At 39.9% G+C, this 19,850-nt stretch overlaps 1 protein-coding gene across 2 annotated transcripts in view; it reads right to left on the minus strand.

Moving 5' to 3' along the window:
- ALDH1A2 (aldehyde dehydrogenase 1 family member A2) overlaps positions 1 to 19,850 on the minus strand; it is a gene marked incomplete at both ends in the record, with an annotated part of 54,743 nt that overhangs the window by 8,613 nt on the left and 26,280 nt on the right. Inside the window, 5 exons of one of the 2 annotated variants that reach the window (XM_082005305.1) lie at positions 1,392 to 1,494; positions 10,575 to 10,688; positions 10,821 to 10,949; positions 13,677 to 13,738; positions 19,620 to 19,749. In XM_082005305.1, coding sequence (XP_081861431.1) covers positions 1,392 to 1,494; positions 10,575 to 10,688; positions 10,821 to 10,949; positions 13,677 to 13,738; positions 19,620 to 19,749 — 538 coding nt within the window. The remainder of the gene's footprint in view (positions 1 to 1,391; positions 1,495 to 10,574; positions 10,689 to 10,820; positions 10,950 to 13,676; positions 13,739 to 19,619; positions 19,750 to 19,850) is intronic. The other variant, XM_082005306.1, reaches the window with a different exon arrangement.

The following is a 19,850-nucleotide window of genomic DNA, read 5'->3' on the forward strand; positions in this document are numbered from 1 at the left end:
ATACTGTAGAACAGTCCTGAACAGACTTCGCTCTCCTCTGTGCCCTGTTATTCCCCTGTTGCCTGCAATTTCTCCCTTGGTCCTCAACCTTACTTGGCAGGTATAGCAAGTCACAGATAAACTACAGCTCTGTGTGGCAGCTAGGAGCATTTGTCCTTGCCCTGTGGAGGGCCCCCAGCATACATTACTCTACTAGAAGTAGAGTAGAGTTCAGGTGATCCAGTCTGAGTTAGTAGGTTAGGGATATTTGAGATGTGGTGATTTCTGGTGGGAGATGGAGATAAGTAACTGGGGTAGAAGGCTGTAACATCTGCATCTGGCTCCAGTTGACAGGAGGCTTTTTAACTTACCAGGATGACTGTGTCTGTAATTTAGATGCCCAACCTGGCAGAAGATTTCTATGTAGAAAAGCTGCAGAAAGTTCACAAGCTTTCCCTAGTCTTTCAGACATTGGTAAGTTTTGAAAACAAACATAGGATCATAACCGACACTTGTAATTCATCCTTTTCAGAATCACTCTTCTATTCACTTTCTCCTTTGAAATTAAAAGACCAAATCCTTATATGACTATTTATTTGGGTTACAAAGTTCTCAGAAAATGCATTGAGTACAGTGTGCCTGCACACAGCCTGAAACAATAGCTCAAAGCAAGGTGTGAACTGTCCCATTCATCTTAATGGGGTGTTAACTTCAAAACCTCCTGCTGACGATTTAGATATCAACATTTTTAACTATTTAATTGCTGATCATTTAAGCAGAAACTTCCAGTTTGTGTTTTTATCCTGTCCTAAATGGCTGTCCTGTACCTTCTCAAGTGCCAAAAATCTCAGCTGCACAACATCATCCAGCTGCCAAAATCTTGAGCTCTCTGCTGACAGTGGCAATGAGGATATTTCAATACACAATTATTCAATTGTGAAAATTTAGAAAATTGGATAGTCTCTACTTATAGCTACTAATCAAAACAGTTTAACAAAGGAATACTGCACTGACTAGATTAGCCACTCAAGGGTAAATTAAAGCCCTCTGTTTTTATAATTGCTGTGAAATAAAAAAATCACCAAATTTCCAGTTTTAAAGCACCTTGCTGCAGAGTTTAGGATGACAAATGTGTATGGGACCATGACTGTGACTAACACCATTTCTATATATTTGGTTCTAACTTCTTCCTGTTTTCTTATTGTCTATGAATTTGTGGGTTAAAATGTTATCTTTTTATAAAAAATATCACACCTTAGGCTGCTTCTGTAAGATTGAGAAGTGCAATTAGATACAGCTGTATTGGCCCATTTCACTTTGTATGAAAGATATGCCCTAAAATGAAGGGGGGAAAAAACCCAAAGACACCACACAAACATGTTTTTAAGAAGAATATGCAAGTGCTGACTTACAATCAGCATCTGCAAAAATAATGTTTGGGCTTTTCCCACCCAGCTCCAGTGTAACTCTCTTCAAATTACTCCTTCCAGCTGCTTCTTGGATCAGCTTCCCAACCTGAAAGGAAATGGAGACACATTTTACAGGGAATGTAGTCATACATTTAACAGCCAATGTTGGCTATCACTGGAACAGAGCCTTAGATAATCCATCAGGTTCTTCAATCCAAACAGATTCTCATCAGCAGTGGACAGCTTTCCAGGTTTTTTTTCTAGAAATTGAGAGGGGATAAGGCACAGCACAAAGTGTTTGTACCCTCCACCTGTTCACATCTATGCTAAAATGGCTCGGGGCTTTCTTATAGGGTGCTTTAGGAGGGTTGAATTAAAAATCTGAAATTGGTGTAACTAGAATTACTTCCATCCAAACTAGTGGCATATTCACAAAGTTTTAGATACTATTATTAAGAGGTTTAGTTATATAATTTTCAGTGGAAAAATCAGATCTGATATCTGAGTATGTATTAAGCATCTATTAAGCTTATTATTAATTAGTAATAACTGCTATCATACTTCTTTGTATAGTCCAGCTGTTAGTTACTGCGTTTAGAATTCATTGCACTCTGACTACTTACAGTAACTAAACTGCTAGCCAGCCTGTCTGTAGGGGGGCATTTGTTCTCCTCAAAATACAGTTTACAGTGCCTGAAGGTTTAAGTAATTTGACCATAAAGTCATAATCCAGAATATGTCAAATACTCATGAAATCATCAGTCTTTTCTGCAGGATTAACAGCACATAGCAGAATGCCAAGTAGGGCAAGAAGTTACAAAAGCACCATCCCAGACCTGACCCTCAGCTGCCCCGCAGATAATCTTAATATGGGTTGAGGAGGTCAAAAGCACCTCCAAAATGTTTTTGTAGATTGTGGGTCAGCTGGAGCAGAATGCAGCCCTGTGGCTGCAAATTGCAGATCTTGCCAAGGAACATGAGGGTAGATGAAATGGAGTAGCAATGTGACAGCTACATATATGATGTGTTTCCACACCAGTACAATTGGAGAGGCAGCTGTGCTCCCTGGAAATTCTCCCCTCCCTGAATCAATGAATCCAAAATAGATCAGATTTTATACTGTTGCAGTGTAATTATTCCCATTTTGCAGCTAAGGAAGTAATCACAGGTAGATTTAGGCCCCTACATGGTAGAACACAGGATTAAAAGTATCTATTGAATATTGAGAAGCTTGAGAACCTTGCCAAGTGCTTTCTTTTAACTGAGACGTGTTAAAGTCACATAGAAAGTTAGAGGTGAAGCGAGATGGGAGTGATTCCACAGTTGGACTTTTTTCTCCTTGTAGTACACTGGTCTCTCTAGCTGTGTTCTGTTTCTAAGGTCAGGTGAGTGAGACTCCCTCCAGTAAGGGGTTAATGGATGAGAAGCTGAACCTTTTCAGGAACTGAAGGCAGTCTGCTGGAGAAAGTTAAGTCAGCACTGGAGTAATCAGAAAGCAAATGAAACAGAAACCAGGGCCCCCAACAGAAAAAACAAAGCAAAAACCCCACAGGATAACGAAGGAATTGTCAACCACTTCATGTACCTTTGTGATTAACTGTTTATCTGGTGATACCACAGTCGAGTGTGACTGAGGTTATTTCTTTTTAAAAAAATAATTTAAATTAGCTTCTTTTCTTTACCTCTGTATTGATGGAATGGAGTGTTGACATTATCATGAAATTCCTTGCATATCCCCTTAATTGGAGCTGATTTTATTGCTACATTTGACTGACAGCCAGAAGTGAACATGAAAAAGAAGGAGGACCCTTTCTGCCCTCCACCCCCACCACATACATTGAGCACATCATCTGGAAATTCCAATCTCTGAAACCGTGCTGAAAACGTACACTGGAAACCAGTAACAGTGCTTTGTTTATAGCCAGTGCCAGCCAATGCCATTCACACCCTCGCTGCCTTGAACCTCCCTCTCTCAAAGAACAATCAGCACCTATTTCCCCTCAAAAATTCACAAAGAGCCGAACAGACCAAGGAGGCCAGAGCCATGTGTCCAGCCTACAATCTCTCTGCCTTACATTCTATCACTTTAATGTTAAAACTCTTTTGTCCTTATAAGTAAAGATTTTGAAAGGATTCTGTGCAAACAAGTGATTGGCAAATATGCAAGTCCAAACACTACGTGTATGGCAAATACTAAAGTCCAGTTGGAGACAATGGTGTTAATTTGAAAAAGTATGGTCCCAAGCATTGTTAATGCAGGGAGGTGGTTGTCAAGTTTCCAAGTATAAACTTAACAGACGGCTTTGCTGTGTCCTTGCCATTAGAAATCAGCATAGACATCAGGATGGTAGGGCTCGTGCTGCTACAGCATTTTTGTTCACTGTGCTCCTGTTGTGCCATGTGTGCTTACAGGTTGAGAAAAGTCTTAGGGAAGGCACCAGCACTGTGATTATTTAGGGACAAAGGCAGCCTTTTGTGACTGACCCTCTCTTTATGGTGAAAGGCAGCATGAAAGGCATAAGTGATAGTGTTGCAATCTGTATGGTCTTTCAGTACATGCTTCCTGTGGTGTCTCTCAGCTCTATCTGTGAGCTCCCAACAGGCACCACAGCCTTGCAAGAGAACACTGGAAAAGAGGACTCCCCCACAGATAATGGAGCTGTGGGATTATTCAGCAGGAATGTTGGCAGAGAAAGCCTTGACTCCCCATCCTTGTTTTGAATAGGCTTCAAGATTGATATCAGGAGTATCCCTGGATAGCTTGTGAAGTACCATAACATTGTAGGCTGCATGGAGGGCGAGGCAGATGTAATTTGGCCCATTTCAAAGAAAACAATTTGTTATTCAGAACAACAACAACAACAACAACAAAAGATTAGAGAAGCATTTTGCAGCACCCCTGTGCAAAAAAGCTATTTGAACAATATTCCTGCAAGAGTCTGTTTCTGGACTGTGAACGGTATGACATTAGGCATTGAGAGTGTATCATGATATAGAACATTTGATTGTTCCTTATTTATGCCTTCTGTGTTTGGAAGTTTAATGTCTCTCTCAAGAGGAGGCTTATGCAGTCACATTTTAAATACTTGGTGCAGAAATGCAAAAAAGTCTGTTGCCTTTCATGTCCTCTTAATTTTCTGTTTTCAGACAGAAAGCTGTGTTTCTAAAATCGTACAGGTGGGTTTGCCTGTTACTATTAAAGCACTGGAAGTCTCATGGGTCAAAAGCAAACCTCCAAGGTTTGTGATACCTCCTCAACAGAGGTATGTTGGAATATCTATCCTCTGTCAGAATGTCTGGCTTCTCCGCTCTGAACCTTCCTTTGATCGCAGATACACGTGAAGTCATTAGGGAACACCTCAATGTAGGGGAACAGCAGTCTAGCTGAATGGCGGGTAATTTTCTTGCACACTGCCACAGACAAGACTGTGAAGGTAAGACTGCACAGGAAACTATGTAGATTAAAAGATTCTGTGAACAGTGCAAAAATAGCCAGAGGACACAAACGTCTTCAGTTACTTAGGCATTTTAAGTATCTGGGCTGCCCATCTTCACTGTTACACCTTTCTTAGGATATCTGAGAATATCTGAAGAACAGTGTTTTAAGCTACAAGAGATTGATTAAGTTTTGGGGAGATGCTATGATCAGACAGAGATTTTCTATGTTTTCTGTAATTGCAGTTTTCTTTCTCCAGCTATTGAGGCACTGGATGTCAGTGTTTTGGCAAAACCTTCAAACCCATGCTGCTGCATACTTTGATTTTTTTTTTTTTAAATTCCAGATTGTATGCAGAATCTTTCTGAGAAACATTTTATGACCGCCTGGCATGTTCAGGGTGTGTCTCCAGCAAAGACAACTGAATTTTGAAATCTTGACATGAAAAGCAGCAGCTTTATTTGACTGTGCAATGCCCTGGGTGAGGAGCAGCCTTGAAAAGAACATAGTGAAAAGTGCAGCACAAGTAAAAAGGCAATCCCAAACAGAAATTCCTGGAGACAATTATAAGCTATAAATGGCTCATTTGTTCCTTGGGATAAATCCTGGCCCCATGGAAGTCCATGGCTAAACTCTTATTAACTTTGACAGGACTGATACACCACCCTATTTGTTTCAGTTTTAAGAAGGCGAATCATTTTGACATGTATCTTTTGTAGGCAACAAGGCACAACAGCTGTCCAAGGACAGCTCCCTAAATTCTACCAAAAACACCAAGGAAGGAAACAACTACTTTTCATTCAGGAGGTACAAGCTGTCCAAGATATGTTCAAAAAGATTGAGCAGAAGCAGGAAGGAATAATAATGTAGCTTCCCTAAATTCTCCGTATTTGGAACCGGGCATGTGTGTAGCATTGGTAAGCTAACAGACTTCTCAGAACAGGTCAACTCACTGTTAGGATTCTCGTTGCTAAAGTAGCAAACACAAGGTTGTAATTCTTCATGGTACCCAAATCCAGCAAGAGATTACAACTCACTGCTCATGCAGTAGGTAGACATTTTGTCTACATCATGTATTGTGACATTCATCTCACTTCGGAAATGAAAGGAGAATCCTGCTGAGTAAATTAGAATCAGTGGTAATACAGCTGTTAGCTACAAACATTTGTTTGGCATGAATCAATCTTGACTCTCCTGTAGTTTGCTTTGATGGTCTCTCTAGTATCTTGTTGACTAATGATGAGATCATGGTTTGTTAATCTAAGTGCATAAAGAAAACATTCTGCCAAGCAAAATGCAGACTCTTTTGCTGGGGTTTATTGCAGTTGTTTATAGACCTTTTGTTTACACAGGCATCCAAACCAATTTGTTGGATATTTATTTGGGTTACTCTACAGAACTGCATGAACACAGACCTGAATCCTATCTTTAATCTGTCTGCATTTTAATGGGTCACAGTTTGAACAAAGTGGAAACCAGCCACTTAGGATACATTTCTTGTTGGCCAGGGCTTCAAATGTTTTGTGTGCTATCTCTAATTCTCATCTTGAGAGCATTTAGCAACTGGAGAGAGTTGTAAGCCACCCTGATTTGGAGGTCACGCATTTGTTTTTGAACAGAAGTTACTAGAACTCACTGAAATTTTGCAACAAGCAAAATACAGTTATTTTTATGTGTATAACTTCTTGCTCTCCATAATCATCTCTAATCTTAAGCCCAGAACGTACTGCACCCAGCTATTCCATGTGCACCAGGAACTTGTGGGTATGCAGTTCCTGTTCAAATGGAGCACACGTACAGACATGGCTAGACAGCTCACAGCAGTCCAAATGGCTGTATTTGCAAAGCCTGTAACTGAATTCACAGATTTGAGTGGAAATAAAAGAAGATGAAGAGTAAAGCAGCTTCTGATGGCTGCTTTTCTCTGCTGAAGGCCTCTCACCTTTGCTACTTAGCAAAAGTTCTTTCAGAAAATAAGGTGGTAATATGAAGAACTCCTCTGCAAAAATTGTCCCCTCATCAGCACTTGTCTTGGAAATAAATAAGGTCCACTGTTCATTTAACTGGGGAGGAGAAGAGACTTTTATAACATCTGTACTTCTGAGCTCTGCAGTCCAACAGCAGACACATTGGTAACAGCAGACACAGGAGAATTTCACCTTACAGCTAGGGACCAGAAGGATCAAGGAGAAATACAGTAAAACATCATGAGATACTTAAACTGATTATGGGCTTTCAAGGTAAGATAGGAAAGGGATAGGAGCAAGTGTTGACATGGTCAGATTGGCTGGAAGAAAGATTGGTTTTAGCAGCTTAAGTTTCATCTGATGGTGGAAGATGAGGGGAAAAAAGTGTCAGTTTATCTGACAAAATCTGGGAGGAGATTGCAGTAATTAAGGAGGATCATGGATTAGCCCTGGTTCACTAAAAACAATGCAGTAAAAATAAACACTTTTGTTAAAATGCCCATACCAAACAAGCTGCTGAAGAACAGGAACCAAAGCAAGCAAAGAAGGCAAGAAAGCTGCTGGAATCTAAAGGTGGCACAATGTTTTTAGGCTCGCTTTCATACTCTGTATGATTTTCTTTCAGTGTGACAGTTGTCAAGTGAAATTCATAGCGTGCTGGGTATCTGCAGAACCCTTCTTCATGAGCTGCAGAGGGAAGACTTTTGAGAACCATGCAATAGGGGACAGGCAGAGGAGCTGATCCATGGGAGGGTGTTTTGTAAGAAGTGGGCAGGCTAAGGGATGGGAGAGTTGGCAGACTACTCTGTGTGTGAGCTAACCCATAAAAGGAGAGGTCAGAAGGAAAGAGGGAGAGAAGTGGAATCAAACAGTGATGGTACCACAGAAAAAGAGGTCTTTATGATTTTTTTACATATTAATTATTTCAGGAGAATGTGTGAAAAGTAAATAGTAATACTTACAACAATTTCAAAGCACTAGAGAATCTAAGAAACAGAAAAGAAATAGTGCAAACTAGTCCAGCATCATGAATTAGAAGAAATCAGCATCATAAATTAGCAGTCATTTATGTGTTGTCATTGGACAGCCATGGGCTTGAGGCCTCAAAATAGCCAGGAGTTTCAAGAGGGTGAACTAATGCATGGATGACAAGGCCATTGGTTGCTATTCAGTACAATTGTCCCCATGCACCTTTGGGCTCAGGAAGTCTTTAAATTGTTGATTACCAGAACCTGTGAGGCTACAGCAAGGAAAGGATCACTCTGCACATGCTCTCTTCTTCTATAAGCATCTGTTACTGGTCATGTTGCAAGTTAAGGTGCCTAGGCTGAAGGGATTTTGGTGTGGCTCTGTCAGGCTTTATTGAGTTAAGGTCATGAACTTGGCCTTTTGGCTCGTATTTCTATGGACTGGGTTCTAAAAATTTTGGAAAACATTAGCATTAATTTTTTGGTAGGAAGGGCAGCCCGTTTTCTGCCTTTAAAAAAAAAACTTTGCAGGAAGTAGATAATAGTAGCCTGTTTTTTTTTGTGATTTTTACAAGGCAAATGGGGAGTTTTCATTAGCCATAAGTATATACTTCAAAGTATATAGAATTTATATTTTTTTCCAGAAGAACCTCATGGTGAAAACTTGAGAAAAACCTTGTGCTTTGGACATCTAAACTTGAAGATCTTTGCTTTTATGCTGATAGGTTTTATCATTAACTTGCTCAAATTGAAAGTATTAAACTGCCTTAACTAGCACCTGGATGAAACGGGGGAATAGAAGTTAGTATCGTGGCGTTTATATATCTGATGGCTATCAGAAGTCCACATCACTGGAGTGTACAGTTGACAAGCCTCAGATAAGACCAGAGAGACAAAATATTTCCATTACTATTTCATCAGAAATTGAAATCTGTTTTGGAGAAGTCAAAGACTCTGTAGTACAGCTCATATCATAGCATTGCATTTAAAATGTTACAATGTTGACTTGCTGTTACAAAAATTCAGTGTTACAGGAAATCAGAAACAATATGGAATAGTTTACACTAACTCTGCATTAAAATGTTCCATCTGTTCTTGCTTTAGGTTCTTAGAGAATTGCTTTTTCATCTCTGTAATGCTTTTCACTTCCTATTAGTAAGGCTTTTAAAGGTAGGCACTGAGTTAGTATAAAACCCACAGCTTTTGAGTTTAAACGCCTATTAAAACTAAAGCTGTCTGGAACTACAATAAAAATTTATTTTGGCTACAAAAGACAACTTTGAAACCTAACCCATCTGTATTTTTCCTCCTCCAAACAGTGCAACATCCTGTATAATAGAATATTTATCTTAAATAGAGACCACATATCTTTATGAAAACAATTGTTTCAACTTAAATTATGGGGGGTAATCAGCTCATATTAAAATTTTCAGTATTCCAGGATGCTAATATAAATGGGTTACAGGAGATGTAATGACTGGAGTAATTCCACAGAATAATCTGAAATCTGATGTTGCCATTGACTTAGAATATAACCTGTGTATATTATAATCTAAAATACAGTAATTACAAAACAACCGTGTTTTGGTTGTGTGTGCAAATTAGGCATATGACTGCAGCTACATTTTACTGGTAATTTAGGCTTGTATATGGTGACTTCCAAACTCAGTTACAGGATAATTCCACCAGAATCATTTATTTGAAATAATTGAGCTGCTCTCTGCAATCCCTAGGCCCACCAGGGAGATACCCACACATATCACATGTATCTAGTAGGGCTGCTTGGTCAGTGAATTTATCGAGTCAAATCAAAAACAAATTGACTTGCTGCGAAGAGCAGCATCCCTGGGGTGCATAAAGCCTCCCACTGCCACGAGTGGGAGTCAAACATATCAGAGACGGGATCCCTGGGGTTCAGCTCCCTCCGTACAATAGTTTGTCAATAGTTTGAATTGGAAAGGGACGGGTTTAGCACTCTCTAAATATAACCAGCCCTGAAACTCCCACTGAGATTCCTTTCTGTCTGCCTTCAGACAATGAGATAAGGCTCCTTCGCCTGTGACTTCAGTCTGGAGTACCTCTATCATCCCCACCCCAACCCTGATAACAGCCGGCTTTGCACATATTTGAGTGCGAGACACGATCTGAGTTTTGAGGCATTCATTACTCTTTCTGTAGATTACAGCCTTCGTCTTCAGACCGAACCTCCTCCATAACATCTGCATCATAGACACATAGCAAGACATTTTGGCATGCAGGAAAAAAAGGTCTCCCTTCATCTTCTGGCCAGCTTCTTTCCATCATTTTGGGAACAGGCACCTTGGACAATCTCCTTTTCTCCCTGCACTCCGTCCTTTTTAGATCTCCTTCTCATCCTCAATATACTTGAATGCTGCATCAAAGTTGAAGTATGTTTGCCCGGTTTGCCCCCTTCCTCTCCCCCTTTCCGCAAGTATGCCAAGATACACAAATTATTGATGCTAAAGCAGCATTTATGTGTGCTGTGATATACACGGGATGTTCTGCCTACTTGCATGTGATTCACATCCTCATAAGCCCACAGGAAATCCCAGCAATATTTTTCCAGGCATATCTCCTGTGCTGAGGTGCCGAGCACAGCAGGGGCTGGAGGAAAGGAGCCATTTCTGCTTTGGAAGTACTGCGGTACGTAAGTTTAGCTGGGAAGGACAGACCACTGTTACTTAGATGTAGCTCTTTTACTCAGTGATAGTGAGAAATGTAGCACAAGGACATAATACTACCTCCCTAAGTATTTACTCACATTTTAGAGTAATATAGCCATGAATCCTCTTACCTCAGTGGATCCAGTAAAAGCAATTTTATCGATGCCAACATGAGATGCTATGGCTGCACCAACAATTGGACCAAATCCTGGCAAAATATTGACAACTCCTGGTGGAAAGCCAGCCTGTCAAAATAGGCATGAATGAAGGGAAGCATGATTTATGAGAATTGACAGAGCACGTTAAACCAGGCATGTGCTGGTAGTTCCTTCCCCATGAGAAGAGACAGAAACATTATTCCTGTCAATTATTCTTACCTCCTTGATGAGGGCTCCCATATAGAGAGCGCTGAGTGGTGTTTGTTCTGCTGGTTTAATAACTACTGTATTGCCACAGCACAGAGCTGGAGCAATCTTCCATGCAAACATCAGCAGGGGGAAGTTCCACTGTAGGAAAAAATAAAAGTTGATAGATGGAAAAATATTGCAGTGGTGTTTTGTTTTCAAGATGTCAAGCTGCTACCTCACTTATTTCTCAGGCTGATCCTCAACATAAATCTTTCCCAGCACAAAGCAAGGATTTTTTTTGTAATTACTGCCATTAAGAAAGGGACAACAGTGACCTTTTAGGTTTCTCTCCCATTCAAAGGAATATAACTCCCACCTGCAGTCTTCATAAAAGAATCTTCAGTTATCTGTTAATTTTTTTAGTCACAATTTTTTATTCATTTACTGTTTTGCAGTTGGCATTTTTAATTCCCCCATGACAAATAGTTCTTGCTTCTGATACATTTGGAAAGAACTGTTTGTTCATGCTGAAGCATTTTTGGATGTAAATTTCCTATCCCTGAATACATCTGAAGATACAAAATTTATACTCAAAATTATACAGTCTTTAATTGACGGGATTACCCTAGAAAAATGCATAAATGTCAATGCTTGGTCAAAACATTTAAATTTATTGGAAACGTCTTACTGAGCAATTTATATGGAGGATGTTAAAAGAACAGTAAAAAGTTGAAAAACACTTTGCTGATGTAAAATTTTGTATCATTAATTGCAACTTCATTTAACTGCAGCAGAAGATGCAGTGTATTATATTAGTTTGATGCACAAACAAGTTGTGGATAAAGGTAAGAGTAACAAGCCTGTGTGCATCAAGGCCTGGTCCTAACAGGTTAAGTGGATAGTCCCGTTGGCATTTCCACGGAAATCAGAGTAATAAAATAACTGTGTTGACACAATCACTCTTATAAATGAATATAATAATCTCCTTTGGAAAGAAAATAGAAAATATCGGTCACAGAGAGTCAGCCGCTGGCCAGAAGGTGTTATTGCCTGATGCATATCAGCTGCCACTCTTGCAGACATCTCTCTAGCCCCTGGCTAGCTTGAAAAAATACACAACTGTCTGTCCTTCACCGAACACCCAATTTTTTACTCCTTCAGTTGTTTATAAACTCCAGAGACAAAGTGATGTTTTAATTCCATCATCTCCAGTATATAAACCTGGGAGGGGAGCTATAGGGCCCACAGTGTGCTGACAGCCTGCACTTCTAATGGTATTGCAAGGAGAGCTCTGACATTATAGAGTAGTATATATCCCTGTTTCTGCTACAAAGCTGCCAAAGAGCGTATGTTCTGATGGGAGCTAGGATGTGGAAGAGGATGAGGAGTTTAGTGCTAGGCTTGCTGTTTAATTTTATTTTTCTAATAACATATTTGCTAGTGTAATGTCTAAGTGCAGGCAGTGGCCCAGGGGTTGTACTCTGTGACTGGTAGCTGTGGAGGAAATATGTAACAGATTAGCAGCAGTGTTAGAACCTATGCGTATAACAGCCACATTGAAGTTCTGGAGAACAAACTTGGGGGAAGAATGAACAAGTGTGGTAGATGGCTGGGTACCCTGAACAAAGAGTTTTACAAATCTGAACTAAGTAAATCCTGGTTTTGGCATGATCTGGGCCCGTGGCCAAGTTTCTTCAACAGATCTGTCAGTTAAGCTCCATGAGATAAGCCTAAGACACGTCCAGCAACTGTGGGTTAGATGTTGGGGTTGTTATTTTGCAAATGTTTATCATGTGGCTGGCTGAAGAATGGGGACAGAGCTGTGGAATTGTTCATTCCTCAGGACCACTCACAAGTCAAGTTAGGAGAGTGCGTAGGTGTTTGCAGGACGGGTGTAGCCACATACTCTCTGAGTCGTTTGCGTGTTTCTCTGAGTTTCTGCGGAGTGCCAAACACAATAGCCACCCCTTAACAAAGACGTGAAATAACAAAAAATATAAATAGGGAAAAAGGGCTTAACATTGTTAATCTTTTCTGGCTGCTCCTCTTTTAATGGAATTGGTGTATGTTGCTCTTTAGTGGCTTTGTGGTTAACATGAACAAAATAAATAACATCAACAAAAATTTCAGAGAATGACCTGATTAGTTCCCCAGTGCTTTGTCAAGGAAAAAAGCTTCCACACAATATTTTAATAGCTATATGTGAGCCTCCCATTGAAATTTCTGCCAAAGCTGGTTAACTGGTTCTTCTGAAAAAGTTAGCTTCTCAGTGTAATTCCCATGCAGTGTTCAGCAAGAGTATATTAAAGATGTATATTGGGGTGTAGAGGGAGTATTAGATTTGATGAAATGCTGTGTTTTTCTCTCATAACAAATAAAACAAACATTTCATGTCTTTTATTAGCTACACAATGTTAATTGTAATGATATGTCTCCTGGAGTTTCCTTTTCTCTTCCAGACTTGTAAAAGAAATAGCAGGAAAGAATGGAATTAAAATGCATCACATTCTCCCAGGAACTGAGGAGCCTGTTAAATCACAGTAAAAACTAAATAAATAAAAGGACTACCACAGCAAAGCATCAATTTTCCATAAGTTGTGTGAACATCCATAACCACTGACAGCATATTAACACTGTGCTTTGCTTTGCTTGTTTTAATCATGAGAATTCTATGACTTGAGAACTTAACTCCTAATAACAGAGCCTAAACCCTATTAGCATGTTCAAATAAGCATTTGCAGGGAGGCTGTTAAAGATATGTCAACAATATGAGCTCAGCTTTTTTCGTAATGGAAAACACACATAGCTGAGGACCATGTTTTATGTGTCTTTAAAGAGAGCTGGTTCAAATGAAAATAAATAGAAAGCGCTAGTAGAGATACTCACAGGGATGATCTGTCCGCACACTCCGATGGGTTCGTGTCTTGTAAACGTAAAATAATCTCCATCTGAAACAGATGAGCACGGTTACTCTCAAGTGTGGTTTGACTTGGCAGAACAAAAAAAAAAAAAAAGGGGGGGGGAAGCTCTAAGGATCAGCCTTTGATGGCAGTAAAAGAAATAAAGAAGTCATGGAAATGTTTTTTCATGAACCAGCATGGGAAACCTAGGTTCAGGAGCAACCTAACTGTTCTTTCTGTAGAACAAAGGAAGCAGGCATCCCATTAGAAAGTAACCTGATTTGTTCCTTGGGAAAGAGGACAAGCTGTACGTGCAGAAAAAGGGCAGTAGCAAGAAAGCCACTTACTGGCCTCTGCTGATTTCAGTGTGAGAGAAGTGAAGGAAGAGTCCCAAAGACAGTTTCCTGAAAGGCATGATTGGAACACAGCAATATAAAGGTATATATAAGCAGATGTGGGATAATGGAGTAACATCCATCTTGCCCATTTGCCATTGAAGACACAGGCAGTTCGAAATAATGGAATGATATACCATGATCTGTAGATGTGGAACGAAGGGGGGAAGCCTGTGACTGATGTGTAATTGAGCATAATCTACTGCAGAAGACAACACTAAGGAGAATGCAGGGCTGATCATGCAACCATGCTTTGATAGCTGACTTGTAGAACAAGGCCTGTATCAGGAATGGCCTCAAGCTAAATAGGCAGTCAGTTTAAGTTCACAGGGAGAAGTTGGATGCAGCTAGAAAATGAGACAACAGAGAATAAGAAAAGTTTGCACAAACCTTCTGCGCAAGGTAGAGGTGAGCAAATAAACAGACCAAGTCACTGGAAACTTGGAAATTATGGGCTTTTCTTACTGGGCTTTTCACAGAAATAAGAATATGGACTAACAAAGATCCTAACAACAAAGATGCAGGAAAAGCAGACTGCATGTTCACAAACAACAGGTGTGGATAGTATGAGGCTAAAGGGAATTAATTAATTAACACTCTGATCTGGTAATTATTTTTAAGGTCTTGAGGAACAAAAATGGCAAAAAACTCCAGGTGTGAGAAGTATCTTTAGTTAAAGCGAGTGCTGTGTTAGATCTGCAGTCCTTAACTAAAGCACTGTTGAGCTCAGGGCAGCCTGACTCAGGTCATGAAATAAATAGATCTGTGATTTGGGGTCGGGCCTGTGGTCTGTGGGAACACTTCACATGGCCCGGCCTGCTCAGAGCGGCAGGTCTCTGTGCTGGCTCATTTTGCACAGCTGGTGTAAGTGACTGTCATGGGCTGATGGAGTTCATGCTCTTTCACAAAGCTGCACAGTTGTTGCTGCTTCAGCACTTGCCTGTGGTCTGGGAGTACACGCTGAGGTTATACATGCTGTGATACGATGTGGGTTCTTTCTTCGCAGTTGATAAAGAGCAGGAAAATGACCTGCTGTATGTGGGGACCAGTTAAGGTACTGTCTAACCATCAGCCTTGTTAGTGTGCGAAGTAGATTTACAGCACTTTTGTACCTAAATTGAGTCTTGTAGCTGTATAAACTAGCCCAGGCTCAAACCACCTCTGAGTTAAGATCAAATGTTTTTTAGTGAGGCTGCAACTGAGGGAGAGGCTACGCTTAAAGGCATGAGCTGAATGTGCCCTTTGGCCTGTCGTGCTTGGTCGTCTAGAAAAACTTGAATCTCTTTACTTAGAAAAATCATTTCAGCCAAGTATGTGGAATAATGAGAAGGTTACCTAGGCTTGATCACAGGAGATGATTTACCAGGGTAGGAAATGGTCAGACAGAGGAAGGGAGTAAGAGGAGGGAGATTACAGTGCTTTTGCTCCCATTGTCACTGTCCAGTGCAGGGGTATGTGCTTTCTTTCACATGGTGTGAAAGCATGTGGGCAGCTGTGGCCTCTACCTGTTCAGCCCAGACCTGCAGCCAGCCTTGTTCAATACTGAGGAAAGATCTAACTTCACAACAGAGAGTACATTTTGGGAACCTGCTGCAATGTCCTGTGCTATACATCTGGTAACAATAAATGGGTTAATCCATAAAGCTTCTTGGGTTTAAGTAAAGACTTCAACTTGAACTTGATTAGAAATAACTTATTTCCAGGTCTGCTTATTTCTGCGCATCTACTTTACAGGATTTGCTCAGTGGAAACCTGAGTTAGAGTAGCTAATACACACCTGAGCTAGAGTAGCTAATACATCAGCTGGGGGCCAGACACAGAATAATGATGAGAAAGGCAATAATGGTCTGCAACCAAGACAAGGGACAGAACAGAGGAAATAAAGGAGGGGGAGAAATGAGATTTTTATCAGGAAAAGGAGGGAGAAAATAGCTGATCAGTCCATTTGCTCTGCGTTGACAAAATGTCATTGCACCTTTTTGATCTCTAGATGCTTAACAACTTGCCAGTGCAGATGAGAATATTTGTTTCAAAAATTGAGATGATCAGTTTGATTTTCTAGGTTCTCTTTCTCAGATGCTATCAGTGGTTCACAGACCACAGGAAGAACCATCAGACCAGACAGAAGTAAAGTAGAAGTCAAAATACAGAGAAGTATATACAGGCAAAACTGTCTCAAGTGCTCAAGAGGCACATAGAGGAGTCTGCTAAAAATACCAGCTTGTACTTGGTAGTGCTGTGAGAGGTGGATTCTCATCCAGAAGGATGGTGGCAACATAACAGTAACACAGTTACGTTAGCACTGTCTGACTTTAGATTGTCACTGCATAATCTTGGCCACATGTCTGCTTGCTTCATAACATAAAGTTATAGATAACCTGAACCTGCTTGCCAAGTCAGACAAATGGTGGTTAATTCTACCGAACGTAGGCAGAACATTTTTTCCGCAGAGCAGTACCTCCCATGCAGAGTTGCTTGCCCTGCTTTCTTCCACTAGACTCGAGACAGCTGCCCTTTTTGACGCCTACTTCCAAAGTTCATCATCCACAGACTTACTGTTAAGATGGGATTTTTGAGGTTGCTTTCTAACAATATCTTTGTGAACACAAGTAACTTGAAGTTACTCAGAAGCTTCAGATGCCTCTGGACAGGCCAAAGATGTATCTAAGAGTTTCCTTGTCCATAATGTAAAATAAGCTGTTACCATGGCAAAATAACTGGAGGTTGATGAAGTCAATCACTTTTTCTGAACAGTGAGCATAGAAAGCTCCCCTGTGCTCAGAAATTAATTAGGAGACTTTTAAAACATTTAGAGTTTTAAGATTAGTTTATACAAGTCATGCTAATGACACTTACTCTAAGATGCTGTTGCTGATGATCGTTGCTCTTATCCTTCCACTAGCTGGCAGCCAAAAGAACATTGCCCGAGAGGAATCTGACAGTCTGATCCCACATCCAGTCTAAATATCTGTCTTAAAAGTGGGGGTTTTTTTAATATTCTCAGCTGATGTAAACTGGTATTCTTCAGTCCTCACTGATATTAATAGAGCCAGATCAATTTGCAGCTGCTTAGCACCTGGCCCAAAGATTTTTATTTTTTAATCAGAAAGAAGGCCCCATTTATCCAGGGATCTTACTTTGGAACAGCAATACCTTTACAGATGTGTTTGCTCAGATTTCCATCACAAGTCTCTGTCTTGGATATTTTATTTGCGTAACAATCATAACACAGTCACATGCCTCATATAGCAGGACACAGCAAGCAAGTGGGTGAGGAGAGTCGAGTTGGTTCTTTAAGCTGTATCATATCATATATTGATTTCAAGATACATTTTTGCTTGCATTCAGTTTATTAGTTTAACAGTTTCTAGTCTAGCCTTCTTCTGTTTTAATTTAAATCATCAAGGCTTTACGCATGGGAGCAAGCAAAGGGCAGTGTGAAGGTTTTAGCAGCTCTGGGACCAAAAGGAATGTGACTGTATAACGCACTGTTCTTCTTCTGCTTGTCTATCACTTGCCTATTTTTATTCTAGAGGAGAAGAAAACCTCAACAGAAACAGATGAAAGATTGGGAGGTTTCAGATTTATTACCACACTGAACAGAAAGAGGAGGAGATTTAATAGGGTTTTTATTTTGGTTTTGTTGTCGTGTTTCGTTTCGTTTCCTTTGATGAGCTGAAGGTAAGTGAATGTGAAGAGCATCATTGTTTAACACCTGTCTTGCTCTAAAATAGCTTTAAAAGAATGACAAATTTATGCTGTGAAACTAGGAGTACAGAGGAGTGTTAAACAAAGAGGAAGAACTAATTGATACCCTGAAAATCTGTGTATGGACTTATGATTCTACACTAGTGATAACTGTGTTTGTTAGCACTGAAGTTTGCATTTTAGGTAGGCATGCTGAAAATGTGCCTTCCTCTTCCCCAGCATAGCCCACCTCACTGAAAAAAATCAGGGTTTTCATCTGATAAAATACTTAAGGACAAGAATAAACAGAGAATATTTATTCTCCTTAACCTGAAAGTGCCTTTTGGTGACTGACCTAAATTCTGTGTACCTGCGGGGCTAATGAGTGAGAAGGAAGCATTCACTGACCAGGGAGAAAGGGATTAGGGAACAGGAAATTTGCTGCATATATGAATTTATGATGTACTCTGCACTTTTGCATGTTTAAATGTGAAGTGCAAGCAGCAAACCCAGGATTTATGAATCTCAGCCTAAATGACTGTGAAAATCTTCAAGAGTCCTTACAGGAGAGACTATACCTGAAATATTGTCATTTCTTTGGTGAAAATATACTAGTGATGATAAATATCAGTCAGTACACACGGCGATTTTCAAAGCTGAAACACCATGATGAGTAACACTGCAGTAAGAGTTACATGATCTGTTTTCCTCCTGAAAATGTTGGGGCCACATTTTCGATTTTATCTGCTTGCCTAACTTTGATAGTTTTGTGCTTTGCTGTACAGAGGCAAGCTAGGGTACTGCAGATATCATGTTACATAATGTAATTTTATGGAAATAGATGGGCAACAGCAAAATTCATTTACTTCTGAGTGTGCCTTCCTGTTCTCCTTCAGTAAAGTGTAATAAACATGCATGTGCAATGAACAGTGTGCACCATGAAGCCAGAAAGAATCCGTAGAATAAATGTTGCTTTTCCTTACTGTTTTTTCCAAAGATGTACTTTATGCAGACAAAAGATGAGTATATTTATCTTAATGACTGCACCTGCATAAAATCAGTCTTTGCTATCATGTGCCATTTTTGCATAACTATAGCAGTTGTTACATCTAGTCCAGACTGCAAATGAATATGTTTTCAACAGAAAATGCAGCCTGTATTTGTTAAAACAGCTGGGCAGGAGGAAGAGACTTGTTAAATAGAAGTAATGGTAAGGATTTTTTCTTATCTCTTTAGCAAAAAATAAGAGCAAAATAACTAACTTCCTAGTACTCATAAAGATTTATCTCATACATACAACATAAACTCATCCCGCTGAATAATTTGAAGACACATATATAACAAAATATATGATAGGTATGTACAGTTCTGTACAATAACGTTATAAACTCTTTCAAACTATAAATGGATTTGGAGCCAGTGTTAGTCCCAAGTAAAATGATTTGCATAGGCAGTAAGAAGACATATAAACAAGATGTATACGTAAGCATGCTGTTTCTTAAACAGGCAGCTAACACTATTTTCCTGTGTTCCAAGGTATTTGTCAGGCTTATACCACATCCATTTTTGTAAGTGTAACAATATTTACATGTAGGTATTGAGCTATCTCCTTCTCAGATGGACACATGAAAAGAAACAAAACACTCTTTGAGATGTGCATGTAGGGCAAAACAATAGCAGGTCCTCTAGTCCAGCCCTTGCTGACTTTTAAACATCTGCTGCAGCAACATACTACGCAGTGTGAGACCAAAGCAAGCTTCTCTTCTACCTTTCACAAAGCTGTAATCTATTAAGCCATTTGGCCACAAGAAGGTTTAGGTGCATACCTGTGCTTTAATCCCCCTTACCTACAGGAATGGTCATTCCATGGATTTTGTCTGCCCAACCAGCATAATACCTCAGGGTTTTTATGACTCCCTGAAGATCTACATAGAATGCTTGCAAGAAAGGTTTGCCACTGTTCAATGATTCCATAGTCTAGAGGACGAGAAAAAGTTAAGAGAGGTAAGCACAGTAGCATTTTTAGACTGTTGTACTTAAGTATTCACTGTCCTAACAGCTCTTCAATCATGACAAAG

Source organism: Phaethon aethereus (genome assembly GCF_964289735.1).
Source record: "Phaethon aethereus genome assembly, chromosome: 12".
Taxonomy (NCBI): domain Eukaryota; kingdom Metazoa; phylum Chordata; class Aves; order Phaethontiformes; family Phaethontidae; genus Phaethon; species Phaethon aethereus.